This window comes from Pseudopodoces humilis, chromosome 4, assembly GCF_049639895.1.
Source record: "Pseudopodoces humilis isolate 2021_Gansu_Grassland_sample_001 chromosome 4, ASM4963989v1, whole genome shotgun sequence".
Classification (NCBI taxonomy): domain Eukaryota; kingdom Metazoa; phylum Chordata; class Aves; order Passeriformes; family Paridae; genus Pseudopodoces; species Pseudopodoces humilis.
Genome location: NC_142203.1, coordinates 63862069 through 63885275, shown reverse-complemented (window position 1 = coordinate 63885275; position 23207 = coordinate 63862069). Strand labels below are relative to the sequence as shown.

At 36.2% G+C, this 23207-nt stretch overlaps 1 protein-coding gene across 1 annotated transcript in view; it reads right to left on the bottom strand.

Annotated features, from left to right (window-relative positions):
• OXCT1 (3-oxoacid CoA-transferase 1) overlaps positions 1-23207 on the bottom strand; it is an 85119-nt gene that overhangs the window by 36127 nt on the left and 25785 nt on the right. The window contains exons 7-11 of the mRNA XM_005527956.3: positions 20092-20152; positions 4304-4411; positions 1635-1746; positions 1074-1168; positions 151-199 (exon numbers count right to left, since the gene is read on the bottom strand). Of these exons, the coding sequence (XP_005528013.1) occupies positions 151-199; positions 1074-1168; positions 1635-1746; positions 4304-4411; positions 20092-20152 (425 nt within the window). The remainder of the gene's footprint in view (positions 1-150; positions 200-1073; positions 1169-1634; positions 1747-4303; positions 4412-20091; positions 20153-23207) is intronic.

The following is a 23207-nucleotide window of genomic DNA, read 5'->3' as shown; positions in this document are numbered from 1 at the left end:
CGCAGAGCAAAACTGTCACTTAAAAGAAAACAAATATATTAATATTTATTATCAAATAAAACAGGACTCTAGGTTCAAATAGGGTATCAAATGAAAATTATAAAATTAATATGGTTATTCATTTCCCACTAATTAAATTTAATTATTTACCTGCATTAATCAAATCTGGATCTACTTCATTTTCAAGTGGATAAGGACCCTAAAAACAATACAGATGTATGTTAAGCTTTATAATAAAATACCTTTAAAATACAATCAATAATTACCATAGTATTTCTAATGCCGATTACCAAAACCATATCATGGCAGACATGCATTTTTTTTATCTTTTTTATCAGAATTTTATTTTTTTGTCAGAAAAGAATCCTGACATTACAAGTCACAGTTTATATCAAGTAACATATCAGGGCTGATGGACATATTGTTCAAGGATGTTAGAATTATTAAACAACCATGAAGCAAGAAGTTTCATTCGGGTTTCTTTTTGTTCTTAACTAAAGTGACATTTTTCAGAAAAATGTCATAACTGCAACTTCATTAAGCCTTATGACAACAAAAATAATTTTCACTTTAAGCTTTAGTTAAAATTATGTTTTCCCACGTTTACAATGCTTGGTCTTGATGGTTTTGAGTCCGAAAACATATGTACTTAAGGACATCCTTAGCGAAGTAGCACCATAATCATAAATGAGCATTCCCTAAAAAACTTCCATGCAGCATATTTTATAATAAAATAATAATATAATAATATAACATAATAATATAATGTTTTAAATAATAAAATATTATCATTATTTCATGATAATATATGAGAATTATGAGAATTTTTATGATAATACCAAATTTTTTGTAATAATATGTAATATAATATATAATACATAATTTTGTATATAATATGTATAATATGTATATTATATATATTATATATATTATATACATATATAATATATATGTATAATATATATATACATATATATTATATGTATATAATAATCAGCTTGAAGGTGAGCAGAAAATAAAACCCAGGTACAGCAAAATAAAAACACTAATAACTGACCAAGATATATTCTTACCAAACCCAGGACTCCATTTTCACTCTGTAAGTGAACAGTTATGTCTGGACTAATGAAGTTACTGGCCAACAGTGGGATTCCAATACCCAGATTAGCTGAAAAGAAGTGGTTAAGGCAGAAACACTTATTGCAAATCAGTAAATTTTAAAAAATTACTGTTATACTATGAGTAGATTAGAACTGTTCCCTTGACAAGCACTTTTGTTTTTACTTAGATACCTCATATTTGTGATGAATTATTTTCACATTTGGACTGTCTAATTGCATTCTGTCAAATCCTTTACACGACAAAAAAGTCAACAGTGCAAATAAAGCCTCTTTTCCAACTTTTTCAAGAAATTCTTGTGACACATTCAACTGCAAATAAAGCCACCAGACGTAAAAACTCCACCTATTTTATACCATAGCATCCCTTCTATTTCAGTTGAGTATTAATAAAATGAGAAAATCACAGGGTCTGGCAAAGACAATGAGCACATTACTAAATTTGTTCTAAACAAACCAGATGGTTTCTTATTCTAGTCAGCAATCACTTTAACCTATAGCACAGCTGAAGGATACCATACATGCCATCCTCAAACTCTAAAGCAGCTCGTTTGATGATCCTCTCCCTCACATTGTCTCCTTTTTTTTGTTTGGCTGTTGAGTCTTCAGGCTTTCGGATTGATAAGCGCTGCAAAATAAGAAGTAATCCCAAGTAAAGATTAGAATCCAGATTCTTGCTTCTCAAGACACAAAAGCTGAAATATTTGGTCTAAGAATAAAGTTATTTATTCATCTTCTTCTACAAAAAAAACGACCTTTTATTTTATGCATTCAAGCTTAGCTAAGCCAATAGAGTCATCAAATATTGCCAACGACAGAGCAAAATATTATTTCTTTGTATTGCTGAGCCTGATACACAGAGAAGTGCTGAAGAAGGCACCAAGCACTAGTGCAAATACTAGCAAGTCTGAGATTAATTACCCCAGAGATATCTAAATAGATTTGTAAAATGTCAGCCAAAAATACAAATACTGCTCTCTTTCTGCATTCATTTAATTCAATGAGCTATTCTAGATTTATAAGGATAAGACAGACAAATGCCACTCATCTAAAGATAATGGGAGCTAAGAATCAAAATTTTCAAACTTAACTTTCTATAATCTTGCAAAGCCCATGAAGTTGTTTCCTGATATTTTCTCATCTTAAGTTCACGTTTTGTAAATCACATGTAGGTGAAAATGCCATGACATTCAAGAAGTTCATGGCATCTTTCTTTTAAATTATTATTTACAGGTTATGTTCTTTGCACATTTCTCATATGCATACAAAATTCCTCTGGGCAACGTCATATGTCTTCATATCCTCTCCTACTTGAGGCTACAATTAACACATCAGAAAAAATTTATCCTGTTACTTTTCATCACCACAAAATAATTTTTGCAGAGTCACTTTCCCCTTAGCTGTCAGAAACAGTCAATATCAATCCTCTTGACTTTCCCATCAACTTTATTTTTATGCCTTGACTATTTTCCCTAGAATTGCTTCACTTGTGGATTATGGATAAAATAAGGACAATTACAGAGGGTTTCTACACAGCAAAGAGAAGGCTAGATACAAATTCTAGCTGATGCTAGAGAGACGACTTCTGAGCCATATTAGGCAGGAACTGCTATTCAATGCCAGTAAGAAAGTAAGTAAAGCCAGTAAGTAAAACTTCTCTTTATTTCTTATATTCCTCATCTTCTCTCACCACTTACTATACTCACTGCTTTTCTGAGTACAGCCAGTTCAATTATGAAATTTAACAGAAGAGTAAATAAATCTGCCATTTCTTCCCTATACCTATACCTAGTGACGGGTGCCACTGCTAGAATTACAAAATTGCATAAGTGAAATTAATCTCAGTTACAATTTTGCTTGGCAGTTTATAGTAGCTTTTTCCCTCACCCCTGCCCTACTTTTTTTCTGAAGCATATAGGGCAGGGGGCAGATGACTAGGTAGGTATTCTTCAGGTATTCAGTAGGTATTGACTAAAGAGGTATTCACTTATGCAGCCAAGATGCAGCAGAAGCAATTATTAAACAAATGAAAAAAATATTTGTCATAAAAGGTAAAAAGCTTTTCAGGGAGATAATGTAGCCATTCAGAAGAAGAGATCAGGCCATTAATTGCAATCTAACCCAACAAAACCAGAGAAAAAAAAAAAGTTTTGACACATCTGTTTGCAGTCAATTACTCAACAATATGCAATATACTTTTGCAGAATGAACAGATGGAAGAAAAAAATGCTTCTTAACCTTAGCATTCACAAAAGAGAATGCTTGGAGAAAAGGTCTTTTATGACTTCCTAGGACTTTGTTACTTGATTTTAATAACAGAAGTTTAATTATTACAATTCCTGTCTGCACTTTTTTTCTTGCAGAATTTTTTTTTCCTTATGTGATATATTTTCCATTCTACCAGCTTTTCTGATGACATTTTGAGCAATTCCCTCTTCCAGAGTATCAGGAGACAGAAGAAATACAGAATTTTCAACTGCACTGTAAGAGCATTGTCACATCACCAAAATGAATGCAGGGACATAGCCTGAGTGTGGCAAAGCTACATAAACAAAGAACAGCCACATTATCATAGTTTTCTTGGGTGTTTTCAGTGGTGGAACATTATTGCAGCAATTTTAATAGCTACTGACATATTTTACTCAGAACAGAAAGGCTACCAGTTTAAAAAGTTCCCAATTAAAGAAAAGGGAACAAAGGTTTCCAGAACCTTTGCAATACAACTGATTCAGTACACAGCATAAAAGGAACTGAGGCTGGCCCTGTGTGCCCACATTAAAAGCTACCCAGTGGAAAAACAAAGTATCTACTTGTCAAAGTCAGATCCTTGTCTAGGTGTTTCCCTGTTGTGTCTACAGCAGGTGAACTGAGAAAGGGAAGGAGAATTTAGTAGCATTTTCCACTAGATTTTCAACATCAGTAAAGTTATTCAGGGCTGCAGGCAATTGCTCTAAATTATTCAGGAACTGAACTACAGGGTCTGAAGTATAAGAAAGAAGGCTCAATCAACAGGCCCCCACCTAACTATGTAAGTACCCACCTAAGCTCCAGTTTTTAGCAAAACTTGATGGGTCTTTCTCACACTACTTTCTCAGTGCTAGGACTTGGTGGCTAGACTAAAAACTGTAAATTTTACATACAGCCCAAGCTAAAATACGTTGTGACTGAGAAGCTCAGCTACTTACTTCAATTCTTTTCTCAAACTTCTCTCCTTGTAACAGACGATCAACATAGATTTTGGGAACATGAATATCTTCTGGGGCAAATGCTCCTATGTCAACAATTTCTTCTACCTACAGAGTGAAAAGGGAAAATATTTAGAAAAAAATTACTTAATGAGAGGTTTTAATACCAATTAAGTTTTGAAATGAAACATTAAATATACAGCAGATCACATCAAGAAAATTAAGGAATAGGACAAAATGGATACCATCTTTAAAACAGGTTAACTTAGATGCTTATCTGTCCTTTTCTTTCATTTCTTCATATAAAGTGAAGGTAATTTATGTTTTAATAGGCCCATTTGTATGGCAAACTTGAAGAAATATAGTGTGTACAGTTACATCAGAGTTGTTTGTAACTACAAAAGATGTCTACTCAAACAGAGGGAAACAATATACTAGTAACAAAATATCAAAATAATAAGGCAGATTTATTAATTTTGAGGACACAAACACAGAAGGTGAATAAAAAGTTTACCACAGTGTACTCAAAACAAAAATAGAAAATATTTGAACTGTAATAATGGATTGCAAGAAAGAATATAAAAGATGAAGATCTAGAGGTCTTTACAGTTAGTGAAATAGATTCAGCACAAAATGACACTCATGCACACGTAGTAGATTTGAAATGTCATCTATCAGGGGCACCACAGACAGAAGGGGTTTCCTTCCTTCTACGCCTGAGTTGGGGGTGATCTAGTTGGAGACCCTGCTGAAAGACAGATACCTGCAGCACAGACCCTCAGCCACGGCTGGTGCTTTCCCTGACAGGTCTGAGGTACATAGAGCACATCTCACTTTGCCACAAAACAGACACTAATGTTAGTGTTGTTTGCAGTTGCATCCAACCACCGGGAAAACATGCAATGTTAGAGCAACAGTCAAAGATAATATACAACAATCTACTACACAGGACATAACAATGTACTCAAGGATTAAAAGACAATTTCCAAACTGCTTTATCACCAGGGATTCATTAAACTCTTAGGAATGTACAAAGCCTAATAACCCCAAAACAAGACCTGGGTTATAGTAAGTGTAAATCTCCGAACAGCTGTCACCAGTGACACAACATTAAAGCGTTTAAAACTCAATTTGACATCCTACTGGACAATACGATCAATACTAAAATCTATAGTACATCTGATAGACAATTACCTTCCTACTGTGCCTTGTGACACATAACGAAGTAAAATGTGACAATAAACAAACAAAGAAACCAACCAATCCACCCTAAAAATAGGAGAAGGTGAAGAAAAATTGAAAAACTAAAGATCAGAGGACCAGGTTCAGATGATCCCTAAAAGAAGTCCTGGGTTAAAGAGACAGAAAGGATGTGAAATTTGCAAGGCAAACATCCTAAGCAAAAGGCAGTAACAGCTACAGCAACACCATCTCTGGTGCTCATGGTGAGCAGAGCCCCACATCCAGAAAACCCTTATCCACAAGATAAGGAGAGACACTCAAATCAGTATCTTGGAAATTCTGATTTGGGTATTCATAAAAAAATGCTGAAGTTACATCCATCTCACTTGACGTTTCTAATTTTCTACATTTATTTTAAGATTAATCTGGAGACCAAGTCAAGCACAGGGTAAATTAAAAAGTCCTGAAGCACACAGCTGAAGCACACTGCACTTGTGATACAGTGACTACTGTCAGAACATCCTCAAAAGGGAGGAGAAGCAGGAGACAAGACTTTCCAATGAAGCAATAGGCAAGCAGATGATCTGCTACCAGCAAAATTCCCAAATTCACCCTTTCTAATTAAATTTGTCTTCACTTATCAGATGAAAAACTAGGCCTGGGGAATACCAGTTGCTTCTGATTTGAACTTTCTCACAGAATAACTACATTTATTTGCTGCAGCAGCTGAGATTATAAAACCAAAATCTTGGCATAATTCAACAAGCTTGAACAGAATTATGCTGTCAGAAAACTTGACACACTGATCCTCTCCCCCCATAGAATACACAGAATAAATTATTCATCCAACAATAAATTGTTGGATTTTGTTATCAGTCACACCATTCTGCTAATTGGTTTGTATTTTGTCTCTTGGGACACAGCAGTCAGCCTGATAGCTTTTCCTCTTTTATTTCCAAGCATTATCCTAAATGAACGAAACACTACAAACTGTATTTTGTCCTAGGGATTTCAGATAAGCCTAAAGATCCCTCATGACTGGAACACCTTCCCATGTTCTACCATTATGTGGAATATGCATCAAATGTAACTAAAATTAAGTATGTTCAAATATCTCCACAGCAGTAAAGAGGAATTTTGAAAAGAAATTAAGAATTTGCATGTGATGTATGAAAAATTAACTGTCTTCCAGTTCTGCAAGTGAAATAATCAGCACGTTTACATGGAAAAGGGAGAATTTACACAGGGGAAGTACAAATGCCATCTGAGTGCTCCAGCTCTCTCTCCCAGGGAGCTGGATGATGAGGCACCGTACATGGGCTGCCTGCCATCAGCATTGCCAGAGATGAAGCTGTGCCAGCTGAAGTGACATCAGGAAATCTGATGGCTATGGGAATCAGCACCTTAGTGCCTGTGGCCAGCACAAGGCATTGCCCGAGTATCTTCCTAGACAAGAATGCTACTGCAAATTTAATAGTCTCATCACTGGGCATATTCACTTCCCTTTCAGGTTTCATATTTCTTTATAAGTCTGCTCTGTGGATGAAGCCTCAAGGAGAAAGGCAGGAGCATATCCATATTAATAATTCAAAGGATGTGTGTGAGTTTTTCTCCTGATCTGTTCTCATCTTACCTATGCTTCTGTTCTTTTCTGTACCTACCCTGCCTCAGGCTTTATTTTGTAACATACAGAAGAATCTTTGTAAACATCAAAAATCATTATGTGTCATCCCACCCAAGAGACACCAAATCTGTCAAAGCACAGAGAGGGAACTAATCAGGGCAGACCACCTCCTGCACTCTTTGTAATTAGAAAATCAAAATCCTCTGGTACCTTTTAGATTGCCTTGATCACATACATTCATCTTAAAGCTTCATTTCATCAATGTGCAAAAAGACAATAAATGTTTACATCTTTGCTATACAGGTAGAGCTAAAAAGTAACTCCAGGAGACCACGAGGGTTGACTTCTGTCTTCTGGGAAGGCTCTGATGCTTTACTCAAATTGGAGGTTTCTTCCCGGGGATAGTGTTCTTGCAAATCTCTGATTGCTGACAATGGAAGGAGGATGCATGGATTCAGTCCTTTCTCACTGCTGGTTTATCTGGAAGTACCCCCAGAACATAAACGCTGTTCTCCACTATGATGCACAAGAGCCTTCTGTCATTCCTTTTGGTATCAGCACTTACAGAAGCAGTGGTCAATTGCTTCACAATATCACTTCCTTCTGTAATTTACATCTATTTTTCCTTTGTAAAGCAATTTTAATTCCTTTTCCTTACAGAAAATCAGCTATTGTTCTAGTTTTATTTCAGAATTTCTGAAGGCTTCCAGAGAGAAAAAGGGAACAGTGATACTCATGGCCTTCTAGTAAGAAAAATAAAAACTATGATTCCTTACTAAAAATTGGTAAGGAAATAACAACAACAACCTATTCATGCCAAAATACTCAAAAATAAAAAGGCCTTCGTTGTTCCTTTTATCTGTATTTGCAGCCTAATTATGTACTTTATGATATGTTAAATGTTTTCAGCTGGTTTAGTTTTTATCCCAGTTTTCATAAAACTAAGCTATAACCAGAAATTACAATATAATTCCTTATTACAGAAAAAAAATCAAAACCATTTGTGTATGAAAGAAAGAGATGGGGGGAGAATCAGAGCTGAACAAACCTATGCAATTTTAAGTAGTTTATTTTTATACTAACTTTATCAAATCTCTCTATCAACACCTTAATTATCTTAGTTCTCTTCAGTTCTTCAAACATGAAATAATGGTCATTCCTAGCAGAACGTTAATAAATTAAAACATTACAATTGGTTAAATGTCTAAAACAACAAGAGGAATGAAATAAAATTTAACCACTTAGATGCTCAAGACAAACTCATCAGTACAAATCATCACTTCACCACTGGAAGAGTCAGGATGTCACTGCTAAATTCATTATAACATTTATGAAGTCTTAAAATTAAAAAAAAAACTTAAAGTACATAATAAGGGCTATAAGAATAAATTTTATGTGTCTGCATTCAAGGCCACAGAAACTGATCAACCACTCATGATGGTTAATGACAAACGAGGGGGGAGAAAAGTAAATATTAATTGTTTAGACTGAATTTCACAAAAAGCTTTGATATTTTAAAACTGTGAGATACACTCTGAAAACAGTTCACTAGAAATTAAGAACACACTATACAAACTTTCTTAAATACAGGAAACAGCAAAGTTTACTGAATTCTGCAAGCAGGGAGATGAAACAGAGGATCTTCTGAGTTCAACTCTTTCCTTTTGTAAGATCATACAGACAATGAAATTTCTACTCCTGTCAAAATCCTACAGTAATGGAATGACAGCCAGTCAATATCCATCCTGAAAAAGAGACTTTTACAATTAGAAACTCAAGCAGTTAGCACATAGCCTTATAAAGGAACATCTTGGTCAACAATTACCACATTATGGTCACATCAGACTTCAAATAAATGTTTTCATGAGCATACCATGGGGCAGGAACACAGTAAAAACCTGTAAAGTTAATATTAGTTAGAGAACCTTTCACACAGTAAGTCTGGACTGGGTCACACTGAAGGTATGCTTAGCCAAACAGCCCTCCTTCTCAGCAACAGGATCTTAAAAGGCAGTATGGTTCTTCTGGTTATATTCTCCCAGCTGCTAGCAATGTGTCAATTTCAGGATGCCCTCAGTCAGAGGGTGGCCCTACATCGCCTTCTTCATAGCTTCTGATGAGCCAGGAACTAATTACTTTCTTAGAACCCAAGAGACTCTATTGATGCATTTCTTAAATTTAACTATTATGAAAAACATTTCTTATTATCTCTTGTAATTTCACTGTGTGCTCCCTTCTCTGTGCCATACAGGAATGGCACACAGCAGTTCTTTATTTGTCTGTTTCATGCTGTTGAAGATCTTATGTACCTTTATGTGTTTTCTTTCTTTCTAGTAGACTCTCATCCTCTGTAATCACCACAGAGGAAAACAGTGAGATCTGTTGCCAGTATGTTGTTTCTGATGATTAGGAAAGCAAAACTGACATAAATCTCCTACATTTGTCTCCAGGTTTTTTGTCACGTGGCTACAGATCCTCCTAAATCAGGAGCCCCTGCTAGAATATACTCAATTCACTTTTGTTTTCTCTGTTTTAAATTTCCTCAATTACCACCTCCACTTGCAGTTGCCTCAGGCTTAATCTCCTCTCACACTTCTCCACACCTGCTGCCTGTTTCCTCCAACGGCCCCTTTCCATTCCCCACATTTGACATCTTCCTCCATGCTGTACTGCTGACAGCAGAGAAGAAAACAGACAGCAGCAAATTACCTGCTTTAGGTACTCATACACAGCAGCTGCAGGATAAATACCACAAAGAAAAGAGGAAGCATACTTTATTACCTGCAAAGGTTATGTGTATGTAAAGTTATGTGCATGCATGGAAAAATATGAAAAATTTAACCACCAGTCTCTGAAGAGGTTCTCCCATACACCTAGAACTACACTTCAGAAATTTTTAAGCTAGTCACATATTAGCCCAGTGAGGATACACAATAATCTTAAGTTTTAAGAACATGTTCAAAATCTGAAGATACTGATATTTCTCAAAAAAGTTCCTCCATTAAATTGATGTGCTTGCTTGTTTGATGACTTGCACTAGTATATCTATATATTTCTGTATCCACTAAAAAGTGGATACAGAAAATGAAGTAAAAGTGAAAACAGCTGTTTTCTTATCTCCTTAAATCCATTCCTTTGGATTTTATTCTATTATTTTGTGGTAAAATTACCGGAATTGAAAGCATGAGAGATTACTTTAAGATCCAGCAGTCCAGCAGCCCCAGCATTACCAAACAATCCAGGCTCCTACAGCAGGCACACCCAGGGAGTGATTCCTTCCTAAACCCTGTGGTTGTTCTGCTGTAAGTCATCACTGAACTCCTGCTGGCTGTGATCATATTTAGTGACTTCTGCTTTCTTGATGAAATGAAGTAACAAAGCACACAATTTGTATTCAATACCTAGGTTCTTAACACAAAATAAAACATAACCATCCATGTGGATTATATACAAAATCTTCTTACATCTGGAGATGGAAATTTTGGAAAATAGCTTTTTAGATTACATTATGTAATTATTTTTCAGTCATAGAATTCAATAATGGGAGAAGACCCAGAAGACAACAAACAAAACTCCCACAATCAGTGAATATGGTCTTCATTTGCTAAGGGCCAGTTAATAGCAGAAGAACCTGTTAAATCCATACTCTGCTGAATAAGGGGACTGACCCCATCCCAAGTACTTCCACTACAGAACAGAATAGCTGCTAACAATATTAACTCTGTTTGCTTTTGCAAACAAAACACACATTGCTTTAAATACATTATTGCTGTACTTTGTTACTTATTTTCAAATTGCTTTAGACTTACAGCCTTTGAACTTACTAGAACGTAAAAATAAATAACTGATATTTTTTTATTAAAATTATTCACATTTTACCAACAATAATTGAACCCCCCAAAACCCCAACCATAATCATAACAAAAGATTTTATTTTCTTACTTACATCAGAGAAATGACAAATGAAAGGAGACTAGAAGAGCTCTCATATCCTACGCATTCCAAGAAACGTAATTTAAAGGTCAGGAGATAAATTTAAGCTTTACTTTCAAAAATGAACTAAGTGGAATTCAAATATTGAAGCAAGATGTACAAAAATAAAATAAAAATAATAAAAAAAAATAATCAGAGAATTGCACTCTCCAAGAAGGTGTTTTTTGTACTTTACAGACTATTTAAGTGCAACTAAGCCCCCCTCAGATTCAAAAACTATCTTTAACTAAGGATCAGACCAGAGCATGCTCAGAAGAAGATATATAGCAAGGTAATGCCACTAAAACAATGTATAAGCTGATATGCAGTTAATTATGTTGCTTATTCTGTCCAGTAAGAAAAAGAAACCCTGCAGATATTTCAATAAAGGTAGCAAAAAGGTAACTTCATCCCAAAATGGCATCGTCTATGCACAGATCTATTAGTTCTCCGTATTTTAGTTGTTCATTAGAGACAGTGGTGATCTGCAAAGAGTTCTGAGAAGTACTTGACATGCTACTGCTTTGTTTCTCAACAAGGAATTAGTGTGGTCCATTTCACCTTCAGAATCACATCAGGTATCCCAACCCCATAAAATATTCAAGATAAATAAACTTCTATGCAGTTTTGAGCAAGAAGGTAGTCAGGGTACCTTTCAAGGAAAAGTTTGAGAGAAAGAAAATAATTGATGTGGTTTAAGACACTTTGAACAGAGCACGATATGTGGGAATAAAGAGATTGTCAGTAACAAATTTTAAGAATCAAAGTTTTTTTGCACTTAATCATTATCCTTCCTAAAATCTACCTGGAAAAGAGAGCAATAGACACATATGGAAATTAAAAAAAAAATAAAACAAGAATAAAGTGCTTTATAAAAGCATTTTATTATTATCTGAATCTGGAAAAAAAATTTTCATCAGCCCTTCAAACTATAAAAATGGAATTTTTTGCTTATCGTAGCCTAACAAGAAAATCCTGATTTCACTAGAAATGGTGAAATATTGTCTTGAGCACAAGTGCTCCTCATCCCATTGCTTACACAGCCAACTGGCTACATACCTCCCCCATTCTAATCAAGATTATTTCACAGAATCATCTGAGTCAGAACAGACCCACAAGAATTATGGAATGAAACTTGTAAGTGAATAGCCCATATGGGGATCAAACCCACAACTCTGGCATTACCAGCACCATGCTCTGACGAACTGTGGTAAACTCACTCTGCTCACTCTGTAATCTCAAAGACTGCTCATGTCTTTGCCTTTCTCCACTTTTTTCAAAAAGAAGAAGAAAACCGATAAAATGCATTTGACTTATTTGAAAGGTTAACAAAAAGGAGGAGTCTGTTTGCTACTCTGTAATAAAATCCCAGGAACACCTGTTCAAACATGAAGTGGCTTTAAGATTTGTTTAGTTACTGCTTTCTCCAGATGAATCAGAAGTGGCAAATTAAGGATCTTAGCCTCTAATTCATGGGAATATAAATGGGAGTGCATTTCTACACACTGAACACCCTGAGTGTGAGTTCTCTATAACAGAACTTTATTAAGTTTTGGGGAAGAAACCAAAACAACAACAATGGAAAACTACTCTGTTGTCCTTGTTCATTCTTTTACCATTGTCTGCAGCCTGAAAAATCAGCCTGATTTAAGCCAGTCTTGTTATCTCAACCCATTACTTCTCTTCAAATATCCACTTTTTTTACTGAGTAATTCAATAGCATTTTCAAAGGAGGCATGCTGCAAGAGCTAAAAGGATGCTGCTAAAATCTGAGCTACTGATTCAATTACTCAAAAATTTTCACTCCAGCAATAGTTACGAGGTACAGCTTTTCAAATCTCGTATGTTGATCACCTGAAAAGATATATTTTCTTCACGTCAGAATGCAATTTTTTGAAGATTTTCAGTTTGGATGTTAAATCTTTAAATGTTAAATCATTCTATACTCATGAAATCTTCATCAGAGATGTTAATAGCATAGAAAATAAATTAATGCTTTAAGACACCAGGATATATGTTTGTAAATTCCTTGGATCATGCCTAAAACTCTCACATTTTTTCAGTGCTATAATAGTGCATGATTTTAAATGCAATGTCAGGTAAGTCATTGATTGATTTACACATCTTATACACAAATCAGAGCTGAAAAGTTAAATTTAGAGTATTGTAAATTCAAATTCTCATGATAGAAGACATGAGTACTGTTCATTAAACATACTTCAAATGCACAATGTATGAGGCTTTCTATAATATGTTATGAAAAACCCTCTAAATTTAGCTTTAGAAGCAAACAGAGGCTTTCCATCATTTTCTCCAGCACACTGACTTCCTGGCAATCTACAGTATCTACTGAGCAACCACGACCTTGCTTTTTCTTGTTCTTTTTGAATGTAATATTTGTTCTTAACATATGTGACAAGAATAAAAGGATTTTTTTGCATTGAAGATTATATTCACATCTGCAATGAACTTATGAAGCTGAATGCTGAGAAAATTCATGATATGCATTCAAGAAAGTATCATTTAGAAAGGAATAAAATATAAGAAACAGATAAAAGAAAAACAAATTCAGATCTTCCAGCAGTATATTATGAGTAGGTAAAACTACCTGAACAGCAGTCAGCAATGATTTGATCTGCTATGAATTTTAACTACTTAATATTCACTACTTGAGCAATGAAGTGCCAAATCTGAAGCAGTTTAATTAGATGTTATATATAAAAGAAAAACAGCTGTAAGGGAGAAAAAAAACCAAAACAACAACCAGGAAATAAAAGAACAACAGTAAAAAAACCAGCAAAAAACCCATCCAAACGAAAAACATCAACAAACCCCACATATCGAAATTAACTATTAAAGAAGTTTATTTCCCTGGAAATCATAGAATAGAACAGAGTCACAGAATAGAATATGTTGTGTTGGGGACGATCCAATAGGATCATCAAGTCTAACTCCTGGCCTGGCAGAGGACACCCCAACAAATCATACCATGAATCAAAAGTATGTTAACTAAATGTGACAAGGACTACTATATAAACTTCCTTCTAGGCCAATACTACTTATATTCCAGTACTTTTCTAATCATTCTAAGATGGTCTACACCACAGCTGTACAAATGTTTTGTTTTTCTATTCTGTTTTTAATAAGCATATGCACAAACAGAAGCAAGGAATCAAATACAATGAAGGGAAATAAAACAACAAAAGAGTATTCAAGTCTGGGGGGTGTGATTCTTTTTGGCAAACTAAAATTGTTGTGGCAAGGGTATGCAAATGTCTCTAGGAGCTGCTTTTCCAAAACAATAATAGTAGTCCCTGAATTTCAGCTCCAGTCCTTGTCTGATTTGCTCTTTGACTTTTTATGACTGGCATCATTATAGCCAACAAACTGGTTGTTAACTTTGCTCAATACTGTAGGAGAAATGGCACTAAACACTTCAGCCTGCACTGTAATCTTATGAATCTGATAATCTTAGTCCCTTCACTGCATGGTGAAGTATTCTTGGTCTCCCAGTGCACTATGTAGGTATTCTTGCTACACTCAAGTATTCTTTGTTTTGTACTGGGCATGATATTCCTTAGAAGCTTAAGCTTTTTGGTTTGCTTTGGCTTTGTAATGCTTAATCTCAGACATCTGACCTTGGCTCCCACTTTCTATCGTGTTTGAGATTACAATGATTGTGATCAAGGTCAAAATCCTACTGCTCTTTCAATACTTCCTCCATGTTGGAAAATTTTATTCTCAAGCTCATTAAGACACTCTTTCCCTAACTTCATTTCTTCTTTTCTATACCTCCAAGAAGGCTTCATCAATCCAAGCCTTTGAGCTTATGAAATCAGACTTCCTAAGAGACATTCCTGATATTTTGCTATATTCCATTCTGTATTTTCTAAGGATCATGAGCTTGTATTTCAAAATTGCTCTTCTACAAGTGTCTACTCAATTCTTTCCACAAAGATTCGTCTGGGAAATGTTATTGTAATGTCTACAGATTATATTTGGGTTATCTAAATTCAGATCTACAGGCATCCCTGACTCAGGATTTAGCCAAGGCCTAGGCATGTAAAAACACTTATGCAGTCAAAAGCCCTGGCTAACAACTACCTACATGTTCAAGACACAAAGTTTTCTATATTTATAATATACATATATACATACATACATACATATGCATATACATATACATACTCACATACACATATATCCATACATATACATATACATATACATATACATATACATATACATATACATATACATATACATATACATATACACACATACATTTATATAATGTATAGGAGCATATTATGGGAACTAGAATTCTACTGTCACTTGTGCCAAAAGCACCTGTTAACGTGGCAGGACTAAGAAATTCAGTGTCCATCCTGTGACAAATGGGATTCTCAAAAAAAACCTTTCCCCCACTGCAGATCCATGGGACACTCCTTCACAACCATTGCCTAAGCACACATAAACTCATCATTGAGCAATTAATAATACCAGCAAAAGCTACAGCAACACAAAAGCTCAGTGGTTACAGCATTTGCGCAGAAGGACTTCAGTTCTATGTCCTTCATCCTGATCTGTGGTTTCACAGAAACACACACTAATGTAAAGTCTGTGCCCATCCCAAGCCCATCCTCTACCAGGGTTCACTTTTGAGTTCCATAGCTGGAGCACACAGGTAACAAAAGAATTCTATTAGTTGAATGTTTCACTTTAAAGTGGTACTTACAGGCTTTTTATAGTAAACTGTCACTGTGCAAAAATCTTGAAGAGTTCCTCAGAACAGAATTGTGCATGTGAGGAAAGTTTTGCCATTGTTAAAGCATTTGGAGGAATAGACATACACACACAAAAAAAGGTTAATTTCCAGTTTCCTCAATAAAACCAAATGCCATGATTTAGCACAGATAACAGGATACAAATAGCTTATTTCAGTCTGATTCTGTCCCTTAGTGCCACGCAGTTCATTGTACCTGAGAAAATGGTGCTCACTGATGTGGCTGTGTTGTTACTAGGCAACCAGAGATAAAATGCAGGGCTTAATGATTTTTATTTAATGCATTTTTATGAGAAAGTATACTCTCTTTTTTTCCCTCTCCTGATATTATTTGAGGTGTAAATGCTATTTACCCAAGGAGATATATTTAGTCATCTTCTGTGATCTGAACAAGAAAATTATTCAAACTGGATATTCAAACAGCCAGTCAATAAATATTTCTAAACATATTGACCATTACCACAACCAAACACTTTCACTGTGGCAGTGGCTAAGATCTCAAACCACTTCACCATGGAAAAATATTCATCAGGTCTCACAGCAGAAAATAACAAGAAAACAGATAAGAGCTCAGGGTCATTTTGGACAGTTACAGACATTTATGTACTCTTCTGCGGAAGAAAGCAAGAGCCCAAGCCTGTATCGCCCTTTTCCCATGCTGTCATGACACCACATATGGCAAGGTCACACCATGTTTTCTCCTGTGGCTTTGGGTAGACCCTATTCCCTAGAAAAAAGAGTAGTCATGACCAAAAGCCCCAGTGGGGCTCTGCTCAGAGGTGTCTCTACAGGGAAATGCACATGTTAAGAAGCACCTTGCTGTCACAGCCCTTGCCCTAGGAGTCTTGGCACACATCCAAGAGGCCTCCCCGCAACTCCAAACTGCCTCACAGTTCATTTCCCATCACAAAATTCAATGTCTCTGTTGAAGGTCATGACAGCAGTAACACCTCCTCAATTCAGCTTGACCTTCATTCAACATTGTTGTGTTACCACATCTATAATACCACACAACCTCTCAATTTTCTTGACATGCCATGCTCTTCCTCTCAATCTTTACAAGGACTGGTAACTTGTATGTAACTTCTGACCATTTAGTTCCTTTTGTATCAGCCAATTTCTCAATTCTCCCATCTTTGCTACAGGAGCAGGAAAGTATTCATAGATCTGAAAAAAACCTGAAAGCTTCAGGCTGAGTGTGTGTGTGAGAGCTCAGGTTCAAACAAAGCTACAGGTCTGACTGCATGCTTAACTTCTGCAAGTTCTGCAAGCCAAAGTGAGAAGCAGATGAACTCCCTGCATCATTTCACTTTTACATATAGATAAAGCCAAAATAATGGATGCTGCAAACATTATTTAGCATTTGTCTCTGTAAAGGTTAACTTCCAAATAAGAGGAATCATGCAATTCAGTTGAAAATTTTTTTTTGACCTTTAATAATGGGTCATCTTCAAATTAAAGTAGAATTCCACTGGACTTGGCACAGTTAGATTTTTAAAGGCAGTTATCTGTTCCTCAGATAACCCATCCTTATTATCTTGATAGAAGATTCTACTCCCTCTCACTTAGATAAACAAAATTTGTGCAGATTAGTAAGCACTTCTTGCACCTCATTAGAAGCTTACAATTAATGTATTACTGATCCCAAAATGAGTAATGAATGACCACTTCTGACCATTTCCCTATTCAAAATAAACAAGGCTGAAAGGTTAATCTGACATTTTAAAAATCAGTAATTCTTCACTGTGTGTCCCAAACATAAGAGGTAATAGTACAGTCTGACTTCCTGCTTCTTCCTATGCCTCTATGCACAGCCAATCTCTCTTCTCACAATAGAGGAAAATTTTTAAGCAAACAACAGCTATCAGTCTGTGAATTTGAGAATTTCACAGTTTTGATCTCTTATCTCTTTTTTTTTTTCTCTTACCCTTCACATCCACAAAATTTGTCTGCCTCTGAATTGTTATAATTATTAAGTGCCTGTCTGGACTTCATAAAAGAGTGTATAAAACACCACACAGACTAAAACTAGGGAACAGCAGCATTAAGTATAGAAAAAAAAGTCTTCCACTGTGTATGCACATCAGATTTCACAGCTCTTCAGATTAATTTAGCAGGACATAGTAACTTCCTATTTTCAACAAGTTCACAGATATCTTGAGATTGGATTTCCAGTAGTTTATATTTCAATAGTATCTTATTATGCCAAATGCTATTCCAGCTTTGTATCAATGATCACAAACTAAAGTATATCTAAGAAAAGTGGGAAACAATCCTGAAAACCCCAGTTAATCACTTTATCTTTGAAGACAAGCCTGACCTGTAGCTATTTTGATGAAAAGGAGAAGGGCTGGCTTCAAGTCTCTACTCCTAGAGACTAGAACTGTCTGCTTAAATTCAGTTAAATGTTCAGTCAGTGATAAACAGAAACAGAGATGGGAACAAACACCAGAATTTAGAAAACCATGCTGCCAATTTGAATTACTACCCTACACAGAATTTTTTCTTCTCCCTGTAAGTGGGATTGAAGATTTCGATCTTCAGCCTTGGACAACATTAACAAAGGAGCCAGGCAAAACTAAAATTTTTAGTTGCCTCAGTTCCCTATTGATGAGCTAAAACAGCTTATAGTGTTCAGTACTGAAGATGTACTAGAGAGCATATAGAAATATTTCCTTCTGATTCCCTGGGTTTTAACTCTTAAACCAAACACAACATTCTGAATTCCACTTTGAAAGAATGATATTCAGAAGTTAAGTCAAGGATGGTTCAAACTATTTGTCCTAAATCTGTGGTTTTGCATCTTCATCTAATGTTGTCCATAAAAACCAGAATTGTAAAGTAATATTAATAATGCATCTTGCATAAAGATTGACAGTTTTTTAAATGGTATTGAAAATGCAGTAAGACTCAAAGTGGACACAGTACACAGCAGATCTACTAACAACTGTTAAATGGAATTACAACAAGAACGATGTCACATCACTTGCTCACTGACAAGAAAATTCTATGCTATTATAAGTGGATAGAAGAGCAGAAAGAGAGAATGAGATGTAATGTAGGTGGAAGGCTTTGATCTACTTAAATTCTTTAAATGCCAGACTGAACAAGGTATGAAGGACAAGTGTCTGGAAAGAAGGAGTCTTTATTTAATTTTTAAATAGAGAAAGGCTTGAAACCTTTCTAAAAACCAAAACATGAAAATGTTTTGCTGCACTGTCACTAATGACTTATGACATAAGTCATGTGGCAAATACCATGGTATTTTTTGTGATAGTTCTATAAGGCACAAAGAAATAACTGAAGTTCTCAAATGTATTATCCAGAGACGCTTATATAACAAAACTATTTTCCAAATAACATCTTACATACAAACAAACAAACAAAAACCCAAGCCAACCCCCAAACAAAACAAACAAAAAACCCTGAAGAAATAAAAGCCTCTTCCATAAACCATTTACTAGAAATAATCTAGAAGGGTTTGTCTTGATCTTGCTGCCAAACTGTATTTAGCTTTTATTAGGCATACAAAAAAACTTACTAGAGAGTGAAGAAAACACTAATAGAGCAGTCTACCTTTTACCTATTGCTATGCCCTAGCAACTCTCCAGGCACCAATACTTTTCCAGTGTGGGCTGCTTCATGTTTTCAAATATCATTTTCAACAAAGAAGAAGGGCAAAAAGATTGGAAGAAACTTCTAGATTAGGTAGTCCATCCTCTTTCTCAAGACACAGCCAAATGCCTGTACGTCACTGTGGACTGATATTTATGCAATTTATTAAATTTTAGAGACCACAACTGTGATAGCTCTATGGTTTGCCTAATCTACGTTGTTACATACTTGATTCTATTTTCAAGAAGCTTTGCATAAAGTCTTATGTGAATCTTCTCAAGCACAGCCTAAGCCTCTTTTCCTTTTCCATCCACATATTACTTTAACAAATTTGAAGGCTCTTGCTTTGTTTCCCTTTCAAAGGCTGATCACAGTGAACACAAAGTCGTGGTCAGCAGCAGATGTACAGCAACAAAGGAATTAATCACCAAAGCAGAGCATAATGTCAGGAGCAGGCAATCCAAGGAGAGAGGCTAGAACGCTGTCCCTGATTTGAAATCCTGCAATGATCTGAATGAAATTCCCCCAGCCTGCCTCCAGAATACCATGTAAGATAAAGGGGTATGTTGACTACACCCATATAGGGCTTACTATGTTTCAATTCCCTACCTCTACTACTGTTGTCTTTGCAGCTTTGCACATAGGTTGGTTGAAGTTTCTTGCAGTTTTCCTGAAAAGAAAAAAAAGAAAATTAATAAATATTAAAGGCTGTAATAGTACAATATAAGATAATATATATATATATATATATATATATATATATATATATATATAATATAATTCAGAGATAAACTACTAGAGGAATGTCTGTATTTTAAGCATCACAAAAAATTTTGCCAAATAGCTGAGGAAATAATAATAAAAAAAAAATACAAGTGAGAAAAAAAAGTATTATGGAATTGCATAAGATGCATCTGAAATGAAATCATATTTTGCTACATTAGAAAGTATTTATTACAGCTCTTTTGACTTTCAATCAGCACACTGTTTAATTGAAATTGGTTATGTTACTGATATCTTCATTTATTGGATCCAAAATCAGCAGCAAGCTGGACTTTGTACAATGCCATTATTTCACAGCACAAAGAATGAAATTAATCTCCACAGAGGACCAGCACCAGGCCTAACAATCGCTCAAGTATGCTTTCCTAACTCAGACTAGGACTTGAGATAGCACTTTACCCAGTAGTAAATGTAATCCAATTATCTTAATTAAAAAAACAAAACAAAACAAAACCACCCCACACAAAAAAAAACAACCAACTTGTGTCAGTTTTGGCACTTATTGTAAGACTTTGGCATTCACCCTAAGCCTTCTCACAAAGCATTTCTGTACCAAGGAAGAAGAACCTCTAGAAAACAAAAGCAACGTTTGACCTGTATACCTGTGTTGGGAGCTGCACCAAGATCCTCCTGGGCATAGAGGAAACAAGTGACCTGTGTCAGCCACTCAATGTGTTTTTCAGAAACCAAACAAAACTGCGTGGCACATTTAATAATTAAGAAATACTATGAAGGTTTTACTGGTTTTTCACCGGTACCTTCTCAGCATTTTTCTCTGTTAAAAAGCAGAATTCTTTAAAATTTTTCATCCAAATCCATGAAACCAGGTTTCAAAACAAGATAAAACCTCCTTTCCCACATCGTTTTTACACAGAAGCATTCTTCTTTCCCCGACCATCCTTATTTCACAGACTCACAGAATCATTTAAGCTGGGAAAAAGCCCTTCGGACAAGGGAGTCCAAGGGCTGACTGCAAGGCGCGCTCCCCTCGCTCCTTGCCCCGGGGCAGGACCGTGCCGGCGCCGCAGCCGCCCGGAGCCTGGGCGCTGCTGCCACCGCCTGGCTGCGGGGCAGCACGGCAGGGACGCGCCACGGCCCGACGGCAACGGGCTCCTCTGGCCGGACTCCGGCGCGCACACCGACACCACCAAAGCTACACCCAAAGACAGTGTCTCGGGGAAATGCCGTTTTATTGGCAATAATCAGAAGCTGTGAAGCCTCTAACAAAGGGCCAAGCGTGTGCTGGGGGCATCAGGTACAGCATCGACAGCCGGGTAAGGGAGGGGATTGTCCCGCTCTGCTCTGCGCTGGGGCGGCCTCAGCTCGAGTGCTGGGTACCGCAACATGAAAAAGGTATAAAACTACTAGAGATTATCCAAAGGAGGGTCGCAAGGATGATAAAGGGCCTTAAGAGAAAGCCAAATCAGAAGTGGCTGAAGTCGCTTGGTCTGTTCAGCCCGGGGGAGACTGAGGGGAGACTTCACTGTAGTCACAGCTTTCTTGTGAGGGAAGGGGAGGGGCAGGCACTCATCCCTGCTCTGTGTGACCAGTGACAGGACCCGAGGGAATGGCCTGAAGCTGAGTTAGGAGAGGGCTAGAAAAAGGTTGGCTGTTAGAAAGAAGTTTTTCACCCAGAGGGTGTTTGGGCACTGGAACAGCTCCCCTGGGCTGTGGTCACAGCAGCAGCCTGAGAGAGCTCAAGAAGGGTTTGGACAACGCTCTCAGGGACATGACATGACTCTTGGGATGGTGCTGTGCAGGGCCAGGGGTTTGACTTGATGATCCTTGAGGGTCCCTTCCAACATAACATATTCTATGCTTCTATAAATATCTTCTGCCCATGGATCTTCTTGGTGGCTGTACAGACCCAAAAGGATGTAATAATAAAAAATGAAAGAAAGAAACCCACAACATGAATGTATACCCTTTTCCAAGAGATGAATACACTACTAGTTAGTAGTGACCCAGGAAAAACTACTCTTAGCTAAGAAAAGTAGCAAATGAGAAGAAAAATAGAGTTACAAAAGCTGTATTAAAACAGCTAAGAAATGGATACAGATGGGGGAAAGGAACATGACAAAACTAATAATTGAAAATTTCATCACAATGTAACTACTTTTCTGAGCTAAAGACTTTCTAAAAATTTTAGAGGCTACTCTGCCAGTAAAAGAAACTGATATTAAGATTATTTTTACATAGGGAAAGAACTACAAGAAAACATTTCAGTGTTAATTTGACATTAAGAAGAGCTAATGGTCTCTAATCTGACATAATATATAAAAGCTTCTGCCATTTAAACTGTCCTTGGGTTAGTAAAGTTGTTTCAGAAGCAGCAGTCTTTTACAGGATCAAAGGCTTCATTTCTAAAGAACACACTATCCAGAATTTTTATGGGATCAAAGGCCTTATTTCTAAAGAGCACATCATCCAGGAGGAAAAAAACCAGAAGCACTACACATATTTTCCAGCACAGAATAATGTTAAGGGGTTAGCAGTAGGAAATTTAAAAAAATAACTAGAAAAAGTTGCCTTTTTATTTTAAGAAAATTTTCTGGACAGCTAGACTCAGCAATATCTACAAAGTTCCATTGTTTCACTGGATTTCTAAGCTGGCCCAAAGGCATGACATCTTTTCTCCCAGAGGCAAAGCGCAAACTAATTCACAGCAGACTAAAACAACAAACTATATCCACTACATACCTAATGAAATGAAGGTGCAGAGACATCTCAGGTATGACCTGAATTTATATATTGTAGAACCAGTTGAAGCATGAAGAGATTACCTGACATGACTCTGACAGAGGAGGCTCCAACTCAGGTTAACCCTTCAGCATTTCTGCTTCTTCGTTAATAGTCTATTTTCATCACCAACAAGCCATATATTTGCTTGTAAAGTCAAAATACATTGAGCTAGAAGTAGCAGAATGGTACCAGATGAAAAG